This window comes from Choloepus didactylus, chromosome 9 (genome assembly GCF_015220235.1).
Source record: "Choloepus didactylus isolate mChoDid1 chromosome 9, mChoDid1.pri, whole genome shotgun sequence".
Classification (NCBI taxonomy): Eukaryota; Metazoa; Chordata; class Mammalia; order Pilosa; family Megalonychidae; genus Choloepus; species Choloepus didactylus.
Genome location: NC_051315.1, coordinates 56,184,762 through 56,212,539, shown reverse-complemented (window position 1 = coordinate 56,212,539; position 27,778 = coordinate 56,184,762). Strand labels below are relative to the sequence as shown.

Genomic DNA, 27,778 nt, shown 5'->3' with positions numbered 1-27,778 from the left:
TTATACTTTAGTTGATTCCTGAATATGGACCCCATAATAATCTGGAGGAAAAATGGTATTTTTCATTAGATGTTTACAGACTTACTGCATGGTAGTTTTATATTGGTAATCATCTAAAAAACCATAATAATCAAAATAGAGAATGAAAAATTTATATTTTCTAATAGTGCTATGTCTTTGGTGTAGTATTTTATTTTTTCTAGGAAATTTTTGTTTTGTGGTAATACTTGTCCCAAGACAAATACTTCTTAATTATGGAAAAATACTTACTTAGAATAACAATGTATATGGGAAAAAAAAAGTTACAGAAGTGTTTTTTTGTTTGTTTGCACACTGGATGATTTAATTTTATTTCAGCAGAAATTATAAAGAAGGTATAAGAATTATGATAGATATTAGCCATACAGAATCTCATCAATGATGTTGACTGGCATGTAGAAAAACAGAGCAATATACTTAAGTGCCATCTGACAGAAAACCATAGCCGCATTGCTTCATCTCTTCATTCCATTCAGAACTAAATTAGATTCACACAAGTTTTAAAAACCATAAACCGTAACACAAGAACTATCCCATTGTAATAGACATGAGATTTCTGAACATCAAGTTTATCAACAAGTTCAACAAAGTTTATAAAAATCCCTAAAGTCTTAAAAAAGGTCAGTACTTCTCAGTGCCTGGGTGTGGACTACAGGTGGCCGGTGGTGTTTCACTCAGTGTCACTGTAGCACCTATTCCTTTTAATTTGCTCTTCCACAGTAAGTTGTTCAGCCTGGGCCTCCACCCTGGAAAACGAAGGCTTAATTGCCCATTCACTGCTTGGAGCATCACAACTCTTATTTCCATTACTGTGGGCTGCTCCTATTGTTTCACCATGCCAATGTTTAACGTCCTTCTCAAATTCTCTTAAATACAAACATGGTATGTTTGTAATTGGATATACAGAATCTATTAAATCAGGTTCAAAAGTATTCTCATCTTTCTTGGGAAAAGCAGCAATTTTCACAGTGTTAGAAAAAAAGAAGTGCAAATTTTTGTTATCTGAGTAGTTTTCCCTGATGTTTAATATATTTGTATCAGAAGAGACTATTGACCTTTTCCCCTTTATTATTAACCCACCATTGAGGACTGATTTTGGAGCAGACTGCACAGGACTGCCTGCAGTAGCTCTGTGAGTCGGTTTATCGAGAGCCATAGCTAGTATATTCCTTGAATAAGTCTTTTTGGATTCAAATATACCAAGTAACTCTGAAATTCTTGATGCATTTTCTAAATTCTCAATTTCATATTCACTTGCAGTATCTTTTGCTTCACTTGACAGTGGTAATAAATTAGGAAACTCTAAAAAAGATGTCTTCTCCCCACAATTATTCAGATGTGAGACTACCACATAATTGTTATTATTATTCTTATTCAAATTCTCTATACAATTTTCTGGCACCACCTCGTCAACATTGTCAGTAATCCGCAAAACTTCTACAGCATCAGGTTCATTAAGTTTTTCATTTTTCTCCTTTTCAGTACTCTGTACAACCATATTACTATTGTCAATAATATCCATTTCACTTTTCCTCTTACACTTTGCATCTTCAGCTTCATTCAGTTTATCTTGCACATTTGTATTTCCTTTCTTCTCATCTTTTCTTCCTTCATCCATTTTCATTTCTTTGATTCCTATACCATCCTCTTTCTGGCACACCTGGATGGACTGCAGATATGGCTGCAGGAAAGAAATGTTGTCTTGCTTTTGTACCTTATTTTCTAGAGTTTTAACACATTCTATCAGTGATTCTCTTTTAATTTCAGGGAATGAAGGAGTTGTTATTTCAGGTGGCCATTTAGGTTTACTCATTTTGAGATCTTCCTCAAGTGTGAAGGTTTTTTTAGGCATCTCCCTGGAAGGAGGCCAAACAATTTTTAATTTTACCCTCTCTCCTAATTTTCTCAAATCAACCCTTCGCCCTTCACTATTACCAGAACCTAAATGTTTATTGAAATCTCCAAGAATGGGGGTATTTGTAGCAGCGTTTTTACACATATTTGGTTCTTCATTGGGAATACAGTCCACTGAGCTGCTTTGATTTTTGCAATTCCATCGATCTTTATGCTGTTTATGTCCAAAACCTTCATCATAATTTCCTTTAGATTTGAAAAGTTGCTTAAAGTGAGGTTTACAGTATATTTGTCCGTGAAGTGATGCATAATTTCCCAAACTGCCAAAAAGGGGAAAAAAAACAAACAAAACACAACACTTTTAGAAAAAAAGGAAAAAAAACCCACTTCTATTGACTGCAAAATCATAGGGAATTAATTATTTTAATATTTCCATAATGTCAGTGTGACTCAGTATAATCAACTTACTGGCAATAGCAATGTCCTTATTAGTTGAACATTCCTGTTAGATAATAGTTATCACAAATACTCTACAAGTGTATGTCTTGCAGTATTTAGAATTTCATGATGTATGTCAGGCATTGGTATAACAAGTATTATATTATAGATGGTGCAAAAAAGTAAAACTAAATATGCTAACTCAATGATTTGTGTAAGGGGTTGCAATTTTCAATAAATCCTGAAAACACACCCATAAAAACAAACTATTTGAACTTCTATGTTAACTTGATTTTGAATGAATTGAAAAGCTTGCCTGATGCAATTGTTTATCTGGTCTCTTTGGGGAGATCAACAAATAGAGTGCCTGTTAAACTTGAAATCAAATTTAGTCAGAAGACAGGATCATAGTTTTTGAATATCTCTGAATCTACACATAAAAACAGATAGGACAACTTGGTAGCAAAACTTAAAGCCTATGGAAAACATTTACAACAAAACTAAGTGACAAGGGATCCTTGCTAACACCAATATACAAAGGTATAAAGAAACCTCCAACAGTAATAAGACTTGCAAGATATTTGCATCTGTACAGGAGGTAGCAGAGGGAGCAAGGAAGGTGTCTGATGTACCTGAAACTAGGAAACCCCCAAAGCCAGCCATTATTTACTGGGAAGTATTGCAGGCCCACGAGAAGCTAAAACTGGGAGGGGTTTTGCTTTCTTAATAGTGAGTGAGTGCAAAAGGGTCTCCAGTGAGGACTGAAGAGGTTAGGGCAGCTAAGCCTCAAAACTGACTTGCTGGGGCCCTCTTTCAGAGCAGGGCCCCAGACTGAGTGAAAACATATAGGAATGGAATCAAGATTGAGCCAGATACTGACAAAAGAAATGAAAGGGAAGGTCCCGACCAATGTGAAGGAGAGGAACCAAGCAAGGAAATCCCAGAAAAGCCATTCTGAATTTAGCTTTCTTCTAAGGTTTGGGAAACTAATTTTATATAAAAACGAGCAACATAATAGTATTAGGTCAGACATGATACAAAGTTATTATAGGAAAAAAAGAGCATTGTTATATCCCGGCAAACAATGAAAACATGTCAGAAAAATATGTCTCCAAAATAGATCAAAACTTTACTAATTTCAAAATGAGCTAAAGGATATTAATATGATAAAAAGACATGAAAGAACAAAATGAATCAGAATGAGATAAACTCATAAATGAGGTGAAAGAAATCAGGAAAAAATAGAAATAAAAGAAAAAATCAGGTCAGCAATAAAAACTAAATTAAAAGAACCCAAGAGCAAATAAACACAATATAAATTGTCTTAAGAGAAACAGAAGACAATTTTGAAAATGTAAAAAATAAAAAAGAAATGAAGAAAGAAATGAAAAAGGATTTGAGAGAGAAAGAAATGATAGGGAAAAATATTCAATGTATATATAATAGAATTTCCTGAAGAAGAAAACTAAAGCAAGGAAATAGGTCAAATAGTAAAATATTATAATTGAAGAAAAGTTATTGATATAAAAATATGAAACTATATATTGAAAGAACACACTAGGTAACTGACACAGACCCAAAATGACAAACACAAAGAACTGGACTTTAAAGGAAAAGAAAAAAATCATTTGTGTGTCTACAAAACAATAAAGAGCATATGACATAAAAACAAAATTATAATATTTTCAGACATTTCCACAGAAACACTTTATGCTGGGAGAAAATGCAGTAACATTTATTTAAGATACTCAATGAAAGAAAGTGTAAGCCAAGGATTTAAAATTTAGCGGAACTTACTTTCCACTATAAAGGTCACAGATAAATTGTTATCAGCATGAAAGAAATCAGGGAATATTGTTTCCATGGGCCCCTTCTCAGAATCTACTAGAGTAGAGAATGAGCTTCAACGATTAAAATGACTAGAGAAACAGTGACATAAGGAATGGTGGTGAGTATTAAATACATAGTTACCTGTAGAATTAAGATGAAATGAAGACAAAAGGGAAGATAATATGGTATGTAATGACTGTATGATCTGACAAGGAAGACACAGTACAATAATAAAAAAAAAAAATGGGAGGGGTAACAGTTGAATGGGGAGACAAATGCAATTTTTTAGCTGTTTTGATAATCAATTTGATGGTGTTGTAAGACTGTTTTACAAATGAGTAACATATATTCTAATTCTGTTATTTCCCATGTCTTTGGGAACCAGGAATTCTGAAGTGGAAGAAAAGAGATGCAAACATAATAGAGAAGAAGCTTAAGTAACAGCAATATAGTTTTCAATTTGATTTGGAAATATCACTATGAGCTCACGATGTATTTTTTACTTATACATAAATATTTACTAGTTCTGTTCAGTAAAAAAGCTTAGCAACAATGACCAATTCAGTAGAATGAGCATTTCCAACACCTGGATTATAGTCTTAAAATACTATTTTTCATTAAAAGGAATTAGGGCTTGGAGAAAAGACTGATTCCAGGTTTGGGGCAGGAAATGTACAAAATGAGCATGGAACATTTGTCTTATCAGAGCACAAACAAGCTATCAAAGACTACTAATGGCACATTAAAAGAACTCATGAGACAACTTGAAGAGGCTCTCATGGGCCAGGGAGAGGACAATTTGAGCTTCAATAACAATAATGATTACATTTTATTGAAACCAATCAAATATATATAAATGCATGAGTCCATTAGTATTTTAAGTGCATTTTTACAAGAATCAGTTACCTCTAGAGGATGACAGGGAAACATTTCAATAGATTGATATATAAATAATTGATATATTAGTAAAATTGGTAAATAAAGAATCTTGACTTTATTGTGCTCTTTCTCTATACCATCGGATAACCAAGTAGTGGATGAGGGGAAGCATCTCTTTGTAAAAGTATTCTAACTATTAAATGAAAAAGAAGTTAACAGCATTAGAATATCAATATTTTGCAGGTATCAATGAATGGCTATAGGTATTAAGCCTCAATATCTACTTTAATCACAAAAGGAGACACAATCAGTCATTATGTGCTTACTATACCGTTGCCAACGCTACCTATATTCTCACCAAAGGTAATAAACCTGAGCCTGATCCAGAGCCTAAATCCAGGGGCCATTTTGTAGGAAATACAGAGGGCAGAGGCGCATACTGAACTGCACTATGAGTGTGCAGCTAGCAAAATCCACACTGTGGAAAACTATTCAGGTCAAATGGCTAGTGCTTCATTAATAAATCGTAAGGAATGAAAGGATATAAGGGGGAACGTACAGTTACAACAGATGTAAACGAATATCAATTTTTTTTAAGTGGGCAAGACTAAAGTATACTGTCTGGAAAAGTACATTTTGATTACAAAACTATAAACAGAAGCAAATAATTACTATAAAAGATGATATTCATTCATAGGGAGAGAGAGAGATTGTGATTGGGATGGGGCATGGGTGGTTTGAAGCTGTATGTACGTTTGAAAAGTATGTCCTTACAGCTAATCCATTCCTGTGGGTGTGGACCCATTGTAAGTAGGATCTTTTGATGAGTAGGATCTTAAATTAAGATGTGACCCACCTCATTCAGGGTGGGTCTTAATCCTTTTACTGGATTACCTTATAAGAGAATGAAATTTAGACAAAAGAGAGAAAGCCATAGAAGCAAGAAGCTGGAAGCAACAAAACCCGGAAGGGAAGGAAGAGACCAGGAGACACTGCCCTGTGCTTTGCCATGTGACAGAGGAGTCCAGGATTGCCAGCAGCTGGTCTTCAGGAAGAAGGTATTGTGTTGATGATGCCTTGATTTGGACATTTTGACAGCCTCAGAACTGTAAGCTCGTAAGCTAATAAATTCCCATTGTAAAAGCCAACATAGTTCATGGTATCTGCTTTGTGCAGCTTGGCAAACTACAACAGGGCACATTGAATAGGCTTTTGGAATGGCTGGCAAAGATCTATTTCTTGACCTGCATTGCAGTTACAAGGCTTTCTACTTTATAATAATTCATTCAGTCATGCATTTGCTTTGTTTTGTTTTCTGAACCTGTGTTTTCTGCACAATAAAAATATTTTTAAAAGCAGTTAAATAAATATTTTTGAGCCCTTATTGTATGCCAGCTTTTGCTAGGTGTTGGCAAAACATATACAAACACACTTCATACAGTCCCAGAGATCAGAGTGGAGTGGGACCAATTGCATGGCATTGAATTGGGAATGGGGCAAGCACAACGGATACCATGGGAGAACATGGGAAGGACACCTGACCCATAGATGGGTGTCAAAGCAGGTTTCTCTGAGGATATAAAATCTCAGTCGAGGTATGAAGAATGAGACTTTAGCCCAGTGGAGAGCTGGGGAAGGGACATAGTGAGACTCTTACAAAAGTGGGAATAACACTTAGGACCAGTTAGATGTGTGAGAGAAAAACAGTGCTGTTGAGAAAATGAAAGTTCAGTTTGGATGAAAAGTAACACACAATGCGATGGAGTAGGGGTGGGAGGTGTTATGAGAGAAGAGAAGGGGTCTGATCTTGAATTGCCTTTTAATTCAAGTTAGGAGGTTAAAACTTTCCTTGAGGGAGGAAGTGGAAGACATTACATGTTTTAAACTGGGGAATGACCTTGGATGTGTGTTTTAGAAACAGTTTTCTCACTGCATTATGGAGGATGGCTTTGGGGAAGGTTGTTGTTAGAGGTGGTGGTGAGAAATACTGGGGCAAGGAGACCAACTAGCTGGAAAGGTTATTGAGGTAAGTCCAGGTGAGAGATGATACTTGAAGAATAGCTGGGCAATGGGGATGCTGGGAAGGGGAGCGCTCAAGAGGTATTCATGGGATAGAAATCCCAGAACTTGGTTGTTGCTTTCATGTAGAGAAAGAAGGGGAAGAAGGAATTGAAGGTAATTTCAGGCTTCTGTCATTTGAGTTAATATTATTGTCATTTACTGATACAGGGGCATACAGACCATACAGTCAAAGGAGGGGATTTCAGTAGAGAGAAGATAATGAGGTGCATTGAACTTGGCATTCTTTTGAGAAGTCTATTTGGAGATACATGCTAATAATTGAGATTTGAAGTTCAGTAACATCTGAAGCACAGAAGAGAGAGAAACTGGGCTAGAGGTACTGATGACAAAGTCATTATCGCATGGATGATGACTGATGTCACAGGAGTGGATGTGAGTCAACAGAAAGACAATAACAGTGAGAAGAATACATGCCCATAACAGAATTTGGAGGGACTCTAACATCTCTAATGGACAGAGAAAGAGTCACCCACACAGGACTCCTGAGACAGAGTTCCAGAGGCAGGAGAAAAACCATTATACTCTGGTGTCAAGGAACCAAGGAAAAGAGTGTTTGCTTCAATAAGGGGTGTGTGACATTGCCAAATAAAGTCAGAAGATATGGCCTGAGAGATGTACACTAAATTTAGCAAACAAATCAAAACAAAACAAAACAAATTCCATTTTGTCATCTCAGACTGCAGCTATACCGAATGTCATATTCATTTAAATGCATTCACTTCAAGAATTTTGGAAAATAAGTACATTTGGAACTGTGTTGATAGGATGCTTCTGTTGTTCAAGAGAGTAAACAGATTATTTCTCTGACTTGACACTGATATTTTCCAAAACTCCAGCCCACCACCTGTTTTTTTTTTTTTTTTGTAAATGAAGTTTTATTGAAACAGCTATGTCCATTCATTTAGTTGCCTGCTTTTGTGCTACTATGGTAGAGCTGAGTAGTTGTCACAGGGATGGTGTAGCCCGCAAAGCTAAAATATGTACTATCTGGCCCTGTACAGAAAAAGCTTGCTGACTCTTGGTTTAGAGTCCAGATTCTAGAATAAAGTAATGTCTTAAAAATCACAATCTGTACAGTAACTCTTGATTTTTTGTGGCCAAGTGATTTCCATATTTGGACAAAAGGATTTGATTAGGAAACCAAAGTTTTCAAAAAAGGAAAAAGGGTCGCAGTCACCCTGAGCAATGCCTACAACACAAGTGCACCCCTTTTGGGACCATGTTAACTGTCGGCAGTAAGATCTAGGGAATTTCCCCTACAGAAGGGCGGTTATACAGACACTGCTGCAGGCTCTTCAAATGTTTGTGCCACAGATGACAAAAGCATTTTACCTCAGTTTACTGTTGCAGTGGTGGCATCGGAAGCAGGACTTATGAAAATGCTGCTTGTCTGCTACTAGGCACTCCATTGGGTAAACTGTCTTTTGACAAAGTAAACATATTTCCTTGTCTTGGAGCAGCAGTTTCTAAAAGGAAAAATTTACAAAGGTGAAAATGGTATTATCTTTGATCGTACTGTAAAAACAAAACAAAGGAAAACAAACCAAGATCATATCATCTGGCCATGCTGTTAAAGTGGAAAGCTCTAGGACTCTGTCCGACTGCTGCTTCTCCAGGCCTATATAGGGCAGCCGGCCCACCAGGTTGGACTCTCTGCTACAAGGAACCTCAGACTAGTGTCTCTACTGTCTATACATTGTATAACCTGACTTTTATTATTCAAGGGAACATACACAAGAAAAATATGCTCATTAATTTTAATTCATCACAGATGTATATGCAAACTCAGCCATGCAGAGCCCCAAGGGAAGTTATTATTCTGAATAATTGAATTTAATATATATGTTTACACCTAACTTAGTCCAAAGGTTTTATGTTTTAAAGCATTCTGGACTGATATTTCTAAAATATATACATATCTTTTTGAGTTTTGCACTCTGTGTTTGGGTAAATATTTTCTTGATGACTTTGGGTTGCCTCTAAGACACCAACTCCTAACTCTAATACAATGAAACTTCTGAATACAGTGATATTCAGGGCCGCTTGCCCTCAGTCTAAGTGGCTTTAGATTTTAGGGCTGTCTGCTTTATATTGCTTTCCCACATCTTCCCTTGCTGTAAGCACCTACAGTCACTTTCTGCTGCTCTCATGTGAATTCTAGGCTCTGCGAAAAACTAGAGTTACATTATTAACCAGCCTTTGTATTAACCAGTTTCAGAACGGACACAGAACTTTCACTTCAGTATTGTTTTGATACTCACAACCATGTCATGAGAACATCTGAGCTTTTATATTAGTTACAAATAAGAGTAAATATGTTCAGGGCTCTTTATACAGTTGAAATATATGCACTTTAACTCATAAATGCTCCATCTGGGCTACTGAGAGTTCTGTATTGCTTATTTGGTTCTAATAAGGGACACACTTCTATATTTAACACCAGTTTCTTTGTTGTTTTTTTTTCCTATGTGTTTTTGAGCTATATAATAAAAACTGAGCATTTGAAATTAGACAGCTTTGCTTAATTATACCAGAAGCAAGCACAGTAAGGAACCATATCAACCTGCTAAACTAGACACATATGTTGTAAATATGATTGAGGCATAATTATTAGTTTCAGCAGTTTTTTTAAGCTTGCTCTTTCTTTCAATCTGCCTAAAAGAAAGGACTACACTAATGATGCTCATTAATTATGTCAAATCCTTTTATTATGAAGCCTCACTAAGTGTAAAAAGTAGGGAAAATATAAAGAAATGAGCTGTTCTCTGATGCTTTGGAAACATACTAAGTTCATAAGTTGTAAAGCTTGCTCCTCCCAAATATAATCAAAATTTTAAAATGTGTTGTCTATGTTCATCTGTGAATGAGACCAAAGGAGTTATTGTTTGGGGTTTATTTTAAAAAAAGTGAAAATATCAGTTATAAAAAAAAAAAAGCACAGTAGTAGTATTAGAGAAAGCCAATTCTATCCAACTCAATAACAATAATTAAATATATAAAATGTCTAATCTCACACACTTTCATCAGAAACACAGATCAATAAAAAAATCTTAAAGCACATATGAAGAGTGTAAATTGTTTCTTGGATTATTACCAGACTATATTGGATTCAAATGCAAACACCACTTAAGTCTGGCAGTCAAAAATATGTTCAATAGTAGGTGAGGGATGTTATCAAATATTGTCCAAACCAACTGGATGAAAGAACAACTCCTAATGAGAAATATTAGCAATGTGTTACAATTATAAAATTATTTAAATATATAGTTGTATATAATTATTAATACTAACACAACAGTAGCAATTCTTATTATATCTGATGCTTTACCCAGAGCCTTATTTACCTTGACAAATACAGGTCTTAATAATCTATATAATAGTATTTGTTATTCTCACACAGAGCAGGTGAATAATTTATACTAGATACTTCTGTAAAGAGAAAGCAGTAGAAGCAAGCATGGTAAAGAGAAAGATACAAGCATAAAGAGAAAACTGTTAGTTTTAGGTTATCTTGTTGCTTATTTCCACACGCTCTATTAACTGCAAATCATCTTAGTTAAGGGACAAGTGCCTTTAAATGGGTTAATCTTTCACTCTTGCAAGCTCAGTTACCCCTTATAAATGCAGATTCCTCTTCGAAGGCGGATCTCATCTCTGTTGCAGAAGCATCTGAGGTTGCATATCCCAGGCTTTTAAACACCCCCTCACTGTCTTGCCAGGTCTTTTGAAAATTCCTCCTAAGTCCTTTAGGTGAATCAGAAATATCTAAAATATGGCCAGCGATGACATCTTCATAGGTTGGTGGGGCATGTTTGAAGTCAATGCCAGATTTGCCGGCTTCTGAGCTACGTGATGAAGAGGCTGCTGTGTTTGACCTGACAACTTGACTCTCAAATGCATCCACGCCTGAGAAATGTTCACTTAGAGACCTTGTTTCAGAATGTACCGTGGGCTGCTTAAAAGGAATTTTTTCTTGCAGCACTCTGGGATGTCTGCAAGGAAAGCCTCTAAAACTAGCGTTTTCTAAAGATGTTAATCCAAATTCCTCCTCACATAATGTATGGCTTTCTTGCTTCAGATTATGGTTTGCTTCTCCATTTGCATAAACTCTTCTATTTGACTTTGCTTCAAAAACTGGGCCACTCTCAAATTCCCTGAACCATCTGTTTATTTCATTTTCATGGTCATTTACGAAATTTTCAGCCATTTGAACAGTTCGGTTGGCTGCTTCATATCTCTGTGAATGCTCTGACAGGCAAGGCACTTCCACCTTGTGGATAATTTCAACTGCGTCAAAACTTTCAGTATGTGGCATCATGTGTTTAGCAGAATTTACTCTATCTTTATGAACATAAGTTGACCTTTTCTCTACTTTCCTAACTTCCTCTTGTGCTTCCATGGATTCTTTGAATGAACCACTATCAAAATGATTTACACTTACAGGTATTGTGATTGTAGGCGGAGAATCCCTACCACGAGCTTCTATCTTAATTTGACGACGAAGTGTTGCAGGAGATGTGATGATTTCAGACCTCTTCTCAACCACTGGAACTGGGGTTACTGATGGACATGAGATGGTCCCTCTGGATAACTTTGCAGTGGTATCTTTGAGTTTGACAAGTTGTTCAGAGCGACTCCTAGGTGGAGAAGGGGAGGTATTTGCTCTGTGAATTCTAGATGTTTGTGACATGGACTGTCTTGGTGCTGGTGGTTCAGTGGAACTGTCCTTTTTAGCGGACTGAGAAAGCTCATCCTTAGTAGAGGTTTCTGTTCGTCGGGCAGTAGATTCAATTGTTATATAAGTAGGTGACGGTGGTCGTGTTTTTAAACTGGGAGAAGAAATCTTGCTATCATCTGGTTTAATTTCTTGATGGGTTTTCACATGACTGTGAGCAGTTTTTGCTTCATGATGAGTTTTTACTTGATGGTGAGCTGTTTTTTCTTCTACAATTTTATTTTCTTTCCATTCAATGTTCTTATTGTTGCTGACATTAACATTAGACACTTTAGATAATGTTTCATTAAGACTAATAGGTTTCTTTCCCAGCTTTTCTGCTTTGGAGGATGTCATGGCTGTTTGAATTATATTCTCAGAGGATGCAAGCATATCCTCTGCTTGAGTTTTAATATGTATTATTTCTTCTTTGATCTTTTCTAAATTATTCTCCATGGCAATGCGAACTCCACATTCTCTTCTTTCTTCAGTTATTAGCCATTCTGGAATAATATTTAACAAAGTCTGAAATGTTTTAAGGGCATTTTGATTTGGTTCTGCTTCATACTGTTTCACTCTAGACAAAATCTGCTGTACTTCTTCACGTCTTCTCAAGATTTCCAATATATTTACAGCACATTTTCCATCATCCTGCTGGGTTTCTTTCACAGAGGAAAATAAAGATTTGTTCTGTGTAATCTCTAGCTTTGAATCTTTAGAATTAGAGAAGACTTGTTTCTGCTGTATGCCCTTGACTCTGAGACACTTTTCTTCCTGCAGACTACCATATGGCTGGGGCCATTTTTTTTGTTCAACTTTATTTTCAGAAGCTTGTGTATGTGTTTGCTGAAAATTCTGAGCCTGTGAATCAAGATGTGCATCAATAACCTTTTGCTTGACTACTTTCGTTGATTTATTCTTAAAATTCTCTTGTTTTCCTTCAACTATTAGTCTCTCTTCTTTTAGACCAATCCTTGGTGCTCCCTGGTTTTCTTCTTCACTTCCTGGAAGTTTCCCATTCTCATATTCTCTGAATTCTCTTTGCTTCTCATGAACTATGTTGAGTATCCTTTCAGGGCTTTTCTCTTCAGGTTCTGTAGGCATTTTTATTGTCACTCTTTTCTCTTTCTTAGGTAACTGATAATAATTTTCAGCCACAGTTTGCTTATTACGATACATGGGTCTTGCTTCAGTTTTCTCGCTTTCCTGATACCGTTGTTTGGTACTGGTTTGAATGTCAACTTCAGGTTGCTTTTTGTGGCTTTCATAGCTGTGGTCTGTTTCATTTAATTTATGATCTAATATTGGGAGCTTGATAGTTTTAACTTTGAAACTTGGAGAAACTGGCTTGTTCTGGGGTAAATGTGACTGCTCCAGATACTTCTTCTGTTGTGTTTGTTGTGTACGAAATTCTTGGTGACTCTGTTTAATTTTGCAAGAAGATTTTGATTGTACAATGTCCTTTGAGCCCTGCAAAACTTCCTTTTTAATGTTATCTTTGTCTTCTGAGGCAGCTAAAACACGTTGGAGCCTCTTGGCAGTGACTGACGCTGCTGATGTAGAGAGCTGGTTATCACTACACACTTCTATTACATGAGCATTACTTTGAGAATCTGGGTTTGATTGGGCCACAATGATCTCTGAATCCATTCTAGGTAGGTGAACATCCTCATTCGTGTTTTGTAACAGCACTTCCTTTTTCAACTCGAATACATTTTGATTTTGGCTCTCTGCTTTGACAATGTGGCAAGAACTCTCATGTTTCTGTTTTTCAAGCTCTTCTCTTTGCTGTCTGTATTTTTCTTCAGCAATCATTAAAGGTGTCTTAAATTTTCTCATATACAGTTTTGGACTTAGTTGCCCTGAACCTACTGGAAATGAATGAGATTTTATGAGTGGTGCTAACTGTTTTTCCTTGCGTAGTGAAGTTTCTGGAACAGTCTGTGAGAAAGACTTTGTAGACTCAATAGATGATTGTTTTCTCTCATCAACACTGTCTCTAAATATGTTTGGCTTTGTCTCTGTGTGCTCACTGCCAGTCATCATTACTACTCTTTTCTGATCCTTTGAGGCAGTAATTTTACATTCCATATCTGACAGGGAATTTGCTGATTCAGCTTTTAAAGAATCATGATTATTTTTATCTTCCATCTGCTTGGGAAATTTGGATTTGGGGGCTGTCAGAGGTGACAAAAGCATCCTTGATTTTCCTGTTATGATTTTGGACTGAGAATGAGTTTGCTCAGAGCTTGAGGCTTGTTCTTGGGAATATTGTTGAATGAATGCTCTATTCTGCTTTTCTTGAACAGAGGAGGAAAGAAGATGTGCTGATTTTTGAGATGGGGTTGGAGGATGGGGAGAAGGTAGAAACATTGAAAGGCATTCCTTCTCAGATTTCTCATCTACTGGTGGTGGAGGAAGAGGGAGGTTTGGAAAGCTTTCAGATTCAGCCTTTATGTTGTCCGTGGACAGTGAGGGAAGAAATTCATTTTTATCAGGCAACATCATTGAAGGAGGTGGAGGAGGAAGAGGAAATTCAATTTCAGATGATGCATTGGAAGGTGGAGGAGGAGGTGGAGATGGAGGTGGAAGGGGGAAGTCATTTTCTTTCACATTATTTTCAGGGTTATAGTTGGATTGATTAAAGGACTTTTCCAATGCCATCTTTAAGTCTGCTGAAGTATGTGTCTTCATTAGAAAGTCCTGGCTTTTCAGATGAATATCAGTCTTCTGCTTTTTGTCGGTTGCCTGAAATTTATTGTGGCTTTTTCCGGAGACATTCACTTCTGTTACATTTGATATATCTTGATTGACAGGCAAAGGCTGCCACACTGGGTGCAGATTCATGTTGTTTTCCTTTATATCCTTATTAGAATACTGCATTTCTTGCTTTAACAAAGTTTGCTTCTGAAAGTCCCCTCTAACTTCACAAGTTTCCCTAACTGGCACGTTGACTGGCCTCTGTGTAGGACTGGGCTTGGAGCCGGGTGAATCTGTGGATACCTTTGTGGTTTTGGTCTTTTTAGGGTTCTTTACGTGGGAAGACTCAGTCTTCTGGTGGTCATTCCTCAGTTTGCAGGTTTGAGTCTGTTGCTTTCCAGCTGTTTCATCAAGAGACAGGGTAGAGTTGAAGACATCATCGTTCTTCACCTTTTTCACTGTCTCTGATTCCTTAGTTTTCAGGTTCTCCTTAACTGACACAGTTGAAGTCAATTGTCTGTGCACATGTTCATCTCTAAGATGCTGTTGTCTCAGCTCATCCTTCCAGACACTCATTCTGTCCTCTGATTCCAACACATTTTCAATAGCTTTGTGGTGTGAATTAGAAAGACTTCTAAGGCTTTTTTCCAGAGCATCATTGTTTTGTTCACGATCAGCAATAATCTTTACAGTGCCTTTGGGGGCTCTCTGAAGGTTAATTTCAGTTCTTTCTTCTATCAAATTCCCATGGCAAGATTTATCAGTAGTTTGTCTGAATGTGTCTGTCCCACCCTGCCACCTGGCTGCTGACTCAAGTGGTCCTGGTCTTGGTTGAAGAACACTTTTTTTGTCCTTGGGGACAGCTACCTGATGCATCTTTGCTATCTGCTCTTCTGAGGATCCTACCCCTACAGCTTGCACATCTTCTTTGACTACACTTTCTTTATCTACTTCTTTGAAAGCTCTTTGTGCTTCTTTCAGAGACCTTAATGATGCCTCAAGGTCATCTCGAATAAGCTCCTTTTTCAGGATTTCTGTCCTAATGGTTGCAGCTTTTTCAAGGCTTTCTATAGCTTGTTCAATATTACCAGGGACAGCTTCAGGCTTCTTACCTTCTTTCCATCTGTGGCTTGATTCTTTAAGTGACTTGAGTGTGTCCAACATGTCACTTTTTATAATTTCTTCTGTTTTAGCCACTGTTTTCTGATTTATGGCCTGGCTGAGGGAATTTAGGGTTGATTTTAAATTACCTTTTATAATTTCTTCTTTGAGTGTCTTACAAGATGTACTCTGAGGCTCAGTCATAAAAACCTTAACTGTATTATGCACATCTCCTGGGATGATGTCAATTTCATTAACAGTACGTTCTATCTGAGACTGCCTTTTCTTTAGTAACAGTTTTGTGCCCTCAACGTCACCACCAATTATTTCTTCCTCTCCCTCTTGTTTCCTAGCTGTTAGTGTTTCATTTGACCCTGTCTGGAGTTGTTTGAGATAATCCAAAGCTCCAATTTCTATGCATGTTGTGAAAAACTGAACATTTCCTCTCTCAGAGGCATCAATTTTAGCCCTTTCAGATATTTTACTGTTTGCCACGGAAGACAACAAATTATGAATAGTGCGTTTTACGTCACCCCCTATTACTTCTTCATGCTCAATTGTGTCACCATCATTTTCATGAAGAAGACAATAGATAGTCATGTTAATATCTCCTCTTTCATCTTCCTGAATTAAAATGCCTTTCTTTACAGATCTTTCCTCAGAGAACAGATTTTTTATTGCTTGTTGAACATCACCTTTTACTATCTCTTCTTTTTCAACCTGAAATTCTGTTGGTCTGTTTAATAATTGAGTTTTGGTCAAATTAACATTTCCCTTCTCTTCTTCACTAACCAAAATCTCTCTTTTTATACAATCTCTTTTGGAAAGTAGGTTCACCATTATATTTTTGAGATCACCCCTGATAATTTCTTCTTTCTGTATCTCAGGAGATGCCTGATTCATCAACTTGAATTTTGCCATTCGAACATCCCCAACTTCATCAGCTTCAATGATGATTCCAGGAGACTCAATAACTTTTTGAGAGTATAGTTCTTCTAAGGTTTCTTTAATGCTCTTGCCAATAATTTCCACCTTTTCTACCCTATTTTCATTGAATTCATGGAGGGGTGTTGTTTCAAAGAGCCATGTAGTTGTCTTGACATCCGAAGGAGGGATTTCTTCCTTGATTATTTTTGTGATGCTTTCATCTGTTTCTTTAATAGAATCCAAAGTTTGATTTTCAAAAAGCCATACTGCTTGCTTAACATCACCTTTCTGCATGTCTTCCTGAGTGACTGTCTTGATATTTTCATATTCTGATCCTGCTCCTCTCAGCTCATCCATAGTGTGGGTTTCAAACAGCCAAGTGGATGTTTTAACGTTGCCTTTTTGTATCTCATTGATGGTTACTGTTCGTAAATAAGTGTTTTTATCCAAATTTTCAGACTCAAAGAACTGTTTACTGGTCTTTACATTACCACCTTGAATATAATCAACAGTGGGCACAATATCATGTGATTCTTCAGAAATCTTATCCAGTGGCTGTGTTTCAAATCTGTATCTGACAGAACTAACATCCCCTTTCTGAATGTCTTCTTGCGTGACAGATTTAATAACATACACATTATTTGATTCATTAATTGAGTCTAACGGCTTTGTTTCAAAAAGCCACCTTGTCCCTCGTACATCCCCATGAATTACCTCTTCCTTTTTAACTGTGGTCACTTCATGATAATACCCTTCTTGGTCTTGAATTGCATAAAGTGGCTGGGTTTCGAACAGCATTCTGTAGCTTTTCACATCACCCTTTATTACTTCTTCAGTAATTGTTTTCTTGGTGCTGACATCATCAGATTCTTCTTTGATCTTATCTAAAGAAAAAGTCTCAAAAACAAAGCATCGCTTTCTTACATCCCCACCTTGTATGTCCGTCACTGTCTTAACTAACTTGTCACCTTCTTGGCTTTCTTTAATCATATCAATTGGTTGGGTTTCAAAAAGCCACCTACAATTTAACACGTTGCCTTTCTGAATATCTTCATTTTTTAGAGTTTTGATCTTTTTCAAAACTTCCTCTGAACTGGAACTTATAGAATCCAAGGATTGATGTTCAAATTTATACCGCATGCTGGAAACATCGCCAGCTTGGATGTCTACTTCCACAGGCTTGGTTACCTTCCCTTCTTCTCCTTGTATGCTGTCCAAATTTTCTGTCTCAAAAAGAAAACAAGCTGTACGAACATCCCCACCTTGGACCTCCTCCTGCTTTACAGTTTGTGATTTGACTGTTGCTTCAGCATCATCTTTTATGCTATCAAGTGGCAGAGTTTCAAAGAGCCGAGTACAGGTTTTGACATCTCCTTTATGTATTTCCTCACTGCCAGTCATTAATGAAACTTTTTCATAAAGAGACTCCATTGGCTGTGTTTCAAATAGCCATCTACAGGTTTTGACATCTCCTTTAACAGTATCTGTAGCATGTTCAGTTTTATTTTCTATTTCTTCCATATTACTAAAATATTTAATTGAATCGAGAGGTTGGGTTTCAAACAACCATTTTGCAGATTTTACATTTCCAGTCTGTATTTCTTGAGCAGATATTCCTCTAATTATCTGAAATTTATGGATACTTTCGTCAAACTGGTCAATGGGCCTTGTTTCAAAAAGCCACCTACAGCTTCTTACATCACCTCTTAGGATTTCTTCCTGCTGGACTGTCTTTACTTGATGATATTTTCCATGGTGATCTTGAATGGCATACAGTGGTGTTGTCTCAAAGAGAGATTTATTTAACTCTACAGCACCTTTTGTGACTCCTTCTACCTCTATTTTATGTGATGCATCAAATTTAATTAAATTGCTTGATTCAAAAATATGAGTATAAGTCTTCACGTCTCCTCTGTCAACTTCTTCTAGTTTCACTGTTTGTATGTACTCCTTTTTATCTTCTCTAATCTCCTCCAGAGGCTGTGTTTCAAAAACCCATTTCTGATGCCTAACATCCCCCTTTTCTTCTTCAGAGGCAGTGATTTTCTGAAGCTTTCCTACATCAGGGCTATCTTTTAAAGCCTCCAGTGGAAGTGTTTCAAACAAATGTTTAGCAGTTTGCACATCACCTCCTATTATCTCTGCAGATGGTACAGGATCTGCATCAGGAACTTCTTTTAAAACATCTAATGGCTGGGTTTCAAACATCCAACACTTTTTGGAAACATCTGTACCTATTATCATTTCTTTTTCAGTGATGACCTCTTCTGACTGTTCTTTAATTTTCTCTAAAGGTTGAGTTTCAAATAGCCACTTTGCCCTACTCACCCCACCTTTGACATTTTCTTCCATGGATATTCCTCGGACAACTTTAATTTCTGTGATATCTTTGTTAATTGTGTCCAATGGCTGTGTTTCAAACATCCAACGTGCTGTTCTCACATCCCCCTTTTCAACATCTTCTCTGTGAACAGTTTTAATTTCTAGCATTTGACCCAAACCATCTCTAATAACATATAATGGCTGTGTTTCAAAGCATTTTATACTTCTTTTCACATTTCCTTTAATTTCTTTGAGCTCAGACCTAAGCTGCAGTAAATGAACCTCATCTACTGAACGAAGCTGTCCAAGTTGATCCAGATGTTGCGTTTCAAACATATATCTCACAGTCTTGACATCCCCACCAGTTATGTCTTTAAAGACAGTGACCTCTGATTCTTCTTGACTTTGATGCATTTTATTCATTGAATCTAATGACTTTGTTTCAAACATCCATCGGGCAGTGCAGACATCTCCTCTGGCTAACTCAGGAATTTTCTCAGCATTCTGTTCTGTGCCAGAAGAATGGACTCCCAGTGTATCTATGGGTTGGGTTTCAAACATCCATGTGGTATATTTCACATCACCCCCAGCAATGATTTCTTGATCTGCAATGCCTTTAGGGATGTTACCTTCATTTGGAGAGCCACTGTTGATAGAATCTAATGGCTGATTCTCAAAGATCCATCTCATGGACTGCACCTCCCCCTTCAGAATTTCATCCCACTCCAAGTGTTCTCTTTCAGAGTTTAGACCTTTTTGAGAACTATCATTTGTATTTTCAAACACACACCGGGTTCTTTGTACATCTGCTGAAATTGAGCTTCCTGGGTTCACTTGACTAGAAACAATCTCAGAAACTTCACTGATGTAATCTTTTTCTAAATTTTTTCTTAATTCAGGATGGATGTGCTTATATAAACGGTTTAATTCATACAAATTTCTTTGCTTGGAATATAATTCTTTGGGGACTGGTGGTCTTCGGGGAGGGCAAGAGAATTCAGGGGACTGGGAAAATGCTGTCACATCTACTGGAGTTTGACATATATCAGGTGGGGGAGGAGGAAATTCTTCTGTTTTTCCTGAAGGAGTGGCATTAACGTGTGCTAAAGTTGAGGAAGTGATACTGTGATCACTAACGGTTTCCTTCCTCTGGCAAGAAGTGGAAGAGGTATCCACAACCAAAGACGGCTTTAACATCTCTTCATACTCACTTTCAATCTTTAGGAGAGAGAAAATCAAATCTTATAAAGATGGGTGCTCTGTGGAGGCTTCCTTCACCTGTACCCCTTACCAGGACCCTCCTATGACATCTCCATTGGGAAAAACAGATGATAGAGTCCACTTAAAGACCTACTTAGGAGCAATATTCAATATTTGTTACTATCTTTCCTACAATCCATTTGCACTGTAAAGTTATCTTGCACATTCACTACATTGACTACTCAATATTTTAACATTTACTCATAATCTTGATTTTTACCCCTTTACTTAATGTGCTGTGCAGAGTCATCCAAAGGGAAACAATAAAAGTGTTAAAGTACTTTTGAGGGTTGTTTTTTTTCCCTTGGAATTTTAAACAGAGAAGAGTAAGCACCTGACATTTAAAGTTGATTTTATTACTTTATCTAATGTTCATTATTAGCCTTTAGAGCATACTTTTCCAACCCTCATTTTCTCTAGTGAGAAAAGTTTTAACTCTCTCTTTTCTTCAGTAGATCAATATTCTTTCTATGGAACAGAATAAGTACTTGCTCATGGTATGTTTTTATTGAAAAGCCATCTCAGACACTCAATAATTTGAAAACGCTATGCATCCAAGTCTGGTTTTGCACTTGATGATTCCGTGCAGGAGAAAAAAGTCTTACCTTAGTCTGTTTGGGTGGGATTTTCATCTCTTTGTCAGAATAAAGGACTTTTTCCTGAGCAGACTTTTCAAATTGCTCTTTTAAAAACTTAGTCGAAACCTTTGGAATCTCTTCATCCTCAGGTGTATCAATGACTACAAAGATAAAAGAATTCTAGGGATATTATACAACTAATAAAAATGATGTTTGAGAAGAAACTATAATGATAAGGAAAACTTTTCATTTTATAAGCTAAGTGAAAAAATTCAAGGTGAAAATTTATACATTTGGCACTACTTTGTTATATAAGTTAGCAATACAGGAACAAATATAGGAAGAAAATACAGGAAAAAAAAATGTTATTGGTGGTTATCTCTGGATGTGAAGCCATAAGTGATAAAACTGTTCTTTATTTTAATTATATATATTTTCCAAATGTTCTATAGTCATGTTTTACTTTTATGCTCAGGACAAAATAAAATTTATACAAGAAAAGCCTACAACAGAGAAGAACAGAGAAGGAAGACCTACTTTCTTAAGCAATAAAACCAAAACATAGTTCTAGTCAAGTAAAATTTTGGTCAGGGCTGGTTTAAATCTTCCCTTCCAGCTGTTAAGAGGGCAGCATAACTTCTCATTCCCCTTTTATTGGAAATACAAACTATGCCTGTCTTATGCAAATTTGCACAAATTTGCCCATAGTCTGATCTCATATCTGTAGGCTGAAGCACTAGATATCCTAATGCTTAAATCTATTATTAAAAGTAATACCATCCGGAGGCGGGGCAAGATGGCAGACTGGTGAGCTGTATGTTTTAGTTACTCCTCCAGGAAAGTAGGTAAAAAGCCAGGAACTGCGTGGACTGGACACCACAGAGCAATCTGTCTTTGGGCATACTTCATACAACACTCATGAAAACGTGGAACTGCTGAGATCAGCGAAATCTGTAAGTTTTTGCGGCCAGGGGACCCGCGCCCCTCCCTGCTAGGCTCAGTCCCGGGGGAGGAGGGGCTGTCAGCTCCAGGAAGGAGAAGGGAGAATTGCAGTGGCTGCTGTTATCGGAAACTCATTCTACTGATTCAAACTCCAACCATAGATAGACTGAGACCAGACACCAGAGACTCTGAGAGCAGCCAGCCCAGCAGAGAGGAGACAGGCATAGAAAAAAAACAACACGAAAAACTCCAAAATAAAAGCAGAGGATTTTTGGAGTTCTGGTGAACACAGAAAGGGGAAGGGTGGAGATCAGGCCTTGAGGCGCATATGCAAATCCCGAAGCAAGGCTGATCTCTCTGCCCTGTGCACCTTTCCTTAATGGCCCTGGTTGCTTTGTCTATTAGCATTTCAATAACCCATTAGATCTCTGAGGAGGGCCGTTTTTTTTTTTTTTTTTTTTTTTTTTTAAATCCTTTTTGCTTTTTCTAAAACAATTACTCTAAGAAGCTCAATACAGAAAGCTTCAAAGAATTGAAATTTGGGCACGTCAAGTCAAGAGCAGAACTAAGAGAGCTCTGAGACAAAAGGCAATACTCCAGTGGCTGAGAAAATTCACTAAACAACACAACTTCCCAAGAAAAGGGGGGTGTCCGCTCACAGCCACCATCCTGGTGGACAGGAAACACTCCTGCCCATCGCCAGCCCCATAGCCCAGAGCTGCCCCAGACAACCCAGTGTGACGGAAGTGCTTCAAATAACAGGCACACACCACAAAACTGGGCGTGGACATTAGCCTTCCCTGCAACCTCAGCTGAATGTCCCAGAGCTGGGAAGGGGGAGCAGTGTGAATTAACAGAGCCCCATTCAGCCATCATTTGAGCAGACTGGGAGCCTCCCAACACAGCCCAGCAGCCCAGAACTGCCCTGGGGGGACGGCACTCACCTGTGACATAGCACAGTCATCCCTCAACAGAGGCCCCGGGGTGCACAGCCTGGAAGAGGGGCCCACTTGCAAGTCTCAGGAGCCATACGCCAATACCAAAGACTTGTGGGTCAGTGGCAGAGACAAACTGTGGCAGGACTGAACTGAAGGATTAGACTATTGCAGTAGCTTTAAAACTCTAGGATCATCAGGGAGATTTGATTGTTAGGGCCACCCCCCCTCCCCGACTGCCCAGAAACACGCCCCACATACAGGGCAGGCAACACCAACTACACACGCAAGCTTGGGACACCAATTGGGCCCCACAAGACTCACTCCCCCACTCACCAAAAAGGCTAAGCAGGGGAGATCTGGCTTGTGGAGAACAGGTGGCTCGTGGATGCCACCTGCTGGTTAGTTAGAGAAAGTGTACTCCACGAAGCTGTAGATCTGATAAATTAGAGATAAGGACTTCAACTGGTCTACAAACCCTAAAAGAACCCTATCAAGTTCAGCAAATGCCACGAGGCCAAAAACAACAGAAAATTATAAAGCATATGAAAAAACCAGACGATATGGATAACCCAAGCCCAAGCACCCAAATCAAAAGACCAGAAGAGACACACCTAGAGCAGCTACTCAAAGAACTAAAGATGAACAATGAGACCATAGTACGGGATATGAAGGAAATCAAGAAGACCCTAGAAGAGCATAAAGAAGACAGTGCAAGACTAAATAAAAAAATGGATGATCTTATGGAAATTAAAGAAACTGTTGACCAAATTAAAAAGATTCTGGACACTCATAGTACAAGACTAGAGGAAGTTGAACAACGAATCAGTGACCTGGAAGATGACAGAATGGAAAATGAAAGCATAAAAGAAAGAATGGGGAAAAAAATTGAAAAACTCGAAATGGACCTCAGGGATATGATAGATAATATGAAACGTCCGAATATAAGACTCATTGGTGTCCCAGAAGGGGAAGAAAAGGGTAAAGGTCTAGGAAGAGTATTCAAAGAAATTGTTGGGGAAAACTTCCCAAATCTTCTAAACAACATAAATACACAAATCATAAATGCTCAGCGAACTCCAAATAGAATAAATCCAAAAAAACCCACTCCGAGACATATACTGATCACACTGTCAAACATAGAAGAGAAGGAGCAAGTTCTGAAAGCAGCAAGAGAAAAGCAATTCACCACATACAAAGGAAACAGCATAAGACTAAGTAGTGACTACTCAGCAGCCACCATGGAGGCGAGAAGGCAGTGGCACGATATATTTAAAATTCTGAGTGAGAGGAATTTCCAGCCAAGAATACTTTATCCAGCAAAGCTCTCCTTCAAATTTGAGGGAGAGCTTAAATTTTTCACAGACAAACAAATGCTGAGAGAATTTGCTAACAAGAGACCTGCCCTACTGGAGATACTAAAGGGAGCCCTACAGACAGAGAAACAAAGACAGGACAGAGAGACTTGGAGAAAGGTTCAGTACTAAAGAGATTCGGTATGGGTACAATAAAGGATATTAATAGAGAGAGGGAAAAATATGGCAAACATAATCCAAAGGATAAGATGGCCGATTCAAGAAATGCCTTCACGGTTTTAACGTTGAATGTAAATGGATTAAACTCCCCAATTAAAAGATATAGATTCGCAGAATGGATCAAAAAAAATGAACCATCAATATGTTGCATACAAGAGACTCATCTTAGACACAGGGACACAAAGAAACTGAAAGTGAAAGGATGGAAAAAAATATTTCATGCAAGCTACAGCCAAAAGAAAGCAGGTGTAGCAATATTAATCTCAGATAAAATAGACTTCAAATGCAGGGATGTTTTGAGAGACAAAGAAGGCCACTACATACTAATAAAAGGGGCAATTCAGCAAGAAGAAATAACAATCGTAAATGTCTATGCACCCAATCAAGGTGCCACAAAATACATGAGAGAAACATTGGCAAAACTAAAGGAAGCAATTGATGTTTCCACAATAATTGTGGGAGACTTCAACACATCACTCTCTCCTATAGATAGATCAACCAGACAGAAGACCAATAAGGAAATTGAAAACCTAAACAATCTGATAAATGAATTAGATTTAACAGACATCTACAGGACATTACATCCCAAATCACCAGGATACACATACTTTTCTAGTGCTCACGGAACTTTCTCCAGAATAGATCATATGCTGGGACATAAAACAAGCCTCAATAAATTTAAAAAGATTGAAATTATTCAAAGCACATTCTCTGACCACAATGGAATACAATTAGAAGTCAATAACCATCAGAGACTTAGAAAATTCACAAATACCTGGAGGTTAAACAACACACTCCTAAACAATCAGTGGGTTAAAGAAGAAATAGCAAGAGAAATTGCTAAATATATAGAGACAAATGAAAATGAGAACACAACATACCAAAACCTATGGGATGCAGCAAAAGCAGTGCTAAGGGGGAAATTTATAGCACTAAACGCATATATTAAAAAGGAAGAAAGAGCCAAAATCAAAGAACTAATGGATCAACTGAAGAAGCTAGAAAATGAACAGCAAACCAATCCTAAACCAAGTACAAGAAAAGAAATAACAAGGATTAAAGCAGAAATAAATGACATAGAGAACAAAAAAACAATAGAAAGGATAATATCACCAAAAGTTGGTTCTTTGAGAAGATCAACAAGATTGACAAGCCCCTAGCTAGACTGACAAAATCAAAAAGAGAGAAGACCCATATAAACAAAATAATGAATGAAAAAGGTGACATAACTGCAGATCCTGAAGAAATTAAAAAAATTATAAGAGGATATTATGAACAACTGTATGGCAACAAACTGGATAATGTAGAAGAAATGGACAATTTCCTGGAAACATATGAACAACCTAGACTGACCAGAGAAGAAATAGAAGACCTCAACCAACCCATCACAAGCAAAGAGATCCAATCAGTCATCAAAAATCTTCCCACAAATAAATGCCCAGGGCCAGATGGCTTCACAGGGGAATTCTACCAAACTTTCCAGAAAGAACTGACACCAATCTTACTCAAACTCTTTCAAAACATTGAAAAAAATGGAACACTACCTAACTCATTTTATGAAGCTAACATCAATCTAATACCAAAACCAGGCAAAGATGCTACAAAAAGGAAAACTACCGGCCAATCTCCCTAATGAATATAGATGCAAAAATCCTCAACAAAATACTTGCAAATCGAATCCAAAGACACATTAAAAAAATCATACACCATGACCAAGTGGGGTTCATTCCAGGCATGCAAGGATGGTTCAACATAAGAAAAACAATCAATGTATTACAACACATTAAAAACTCGAAAGGGAAAAATCAATTGATCATCTCAATAGATGCTGAAAAAGCATTTGACAAAATCCAACATCCCTTTTTGATAAAAACACTTCAAAAGGTAGGAATTGAAGGAAACTTCCTCAACATGATAAAGAGCATATATGAAAAACCCACAGCCAGCATAGTACTCAATGGTGAGAGACTGAAAGCCTTCCCTCTAAGATCAGGAACAAGACAAGGATGCCCGCTGTCACCACTGTTATTCAACATTGTGCTGGAAGTGCTAGCCAGGGCAATCCGGCAAGACAAAGAAATAAAAGGCATCCAAATTGGAAAAAAAGAAGTAAAACTCTCATTGTTTGCAGATGATATGATCTTATATCTAGAAAACCCTGAGAAATCAACGATACACCTACTAGAGCTAATAAACAAATTTAGCAAAGTAGCGGGATACAACATTAATGCACATAAGTCAGTAATGTTTCTATATGCTAGAAATGAACAAACTGAAGAGACACTCAAGAAAAAGATACCATTTTCAATAGCAACTAAAAAAATCAAGTACCTAGGAATAAACTTAACCAAAGATGTAAAAGACCTATACAAAGAAAACTACATAACTCTACTAAAAGAAATAGAAGGGGACCTTAAAAGATGGAAAAATATTCCATGTTCATGGATAGGAAGGCTAAATGTCATTAAGATGTCAATTCTACCCAAACTCATCTACAGATTCAATGCAATCTCAATCAAAATTCCAACAACCTACTTTGCAGACTTGGAAAAGCTAGTTATCAAATTTATTTGGAAAGGGAAGATGCCTCGAATTGCTAAAGACACTCTAAAAAAGAAAAACGAAGTGGGAGGACTTACACTCCCTGACTTTGAAGCTTATTATAAAGCCACAGTTGCCAAAACAGCATGGTACTGGCACAAAGATAGACATATAGATCAATGGAATCGAACTGAGAATTCAGAGATAGACCCTCAGATCTATGGCCGACTGATCTTTGATAAGGCCCCCAAAGTCACCGAACTGAGCCATAATGGTCTTTTGAACAAATGGGGCTGGGAGAGTTGGATATCCATATCCAAAAGAATGAAAGAGGACCCCTACCTCACCCCCTACACAAAAATTAACTCAAAATGGACCAAAGATCTCAATATAAAAGAAAGTACCATAAAACTCCTAGAAGATAATGTAGGAAAACATCTTCAAGACCTTGTATTAGGAGGCCACTTCCTAGACTTTACACCCAAAGCACAAGCAACAAAAGAGAAAATAGATAAATGGGAACTCCTCAAGCTTAGAAGTTTCTGCACCTCAAAGGAATTTCTCAAAAAGGTAAAGAGGCAGCCAACTCAATGGGAAAAAATTTTTGGAAACCATGTATCTGACAAAAGACTGATATCTTGCATATACAAAGAAATCCTACAACTCAATGACAATAGTACAGACAGCCCAATTATAAAATGGGCAAAAGATATGAAAAGACAGTTCTCTGAAGAGGAAATACAAATGGCCAAGAAACACATGAAAAAATGTTCAGCTTCACTAGCTATTAGAGAGATGCAAATTAAGACCACAATGAGATACCATCTAACACCGGTTAGAATGGCTGCCATTAAACAAACAGGAAACTACAAATGCTGGAGGGGATGTGGAGAAATTGGAACTCTTATTCATTGTTGGTGGGACTGTATAATGGTTCAGCCACTCTGGAAGTCAGTCTGGCAGTTCCTTAGAAAACTAGATATAGAGCTACCATTCGATCCAGCGATTGCACTTCTCGGTATATACCCGGAAGATCGGAAAGCAGTGACACGAACAGATATCTGCACGCCAATGTTCATAGCAACATTATTCACAATTGCC

At 37.4% G+C, this 27,778-nt stretch overlaps 1 protein-coding gene across 3 annotated transcripts in view; it reads right to left on the bottom strand.

The window, feature by feature from the left end:
* Positions 1-709: 709 nt before the first annotated feature.
* Positions 710-27,778, bottom strand: part of XIRP2 (xin actin binding repeat containing 2) — a 310,207-nt gene continuing 283,138 nt past the window's right edge. For 2 of the 3 annotated variants that reach the window (XM_037849930.1, XM_037849929.1), the window contains 3 exons: positions 20,752-20,885; positions 8,455-8,588; positions 710-2,213 (listed from right to left, as the gene is read on the bottom strand). In XM_037849930.1, the coding sequence (XP_037705858.1) occupies positions 710-2,213; positions 8,455-8,588; positions 20,752-20,885 (1,772 nt within the window). Of the gene's footprint in view, positions 2,214-8,454; positions 8,589-10,734; positions 20,105-20,751; positions 20,886-27,778 lie in introns of those variants that run through there. The other variant, XM_037849928.1, reaches the window with a different exon arrangement.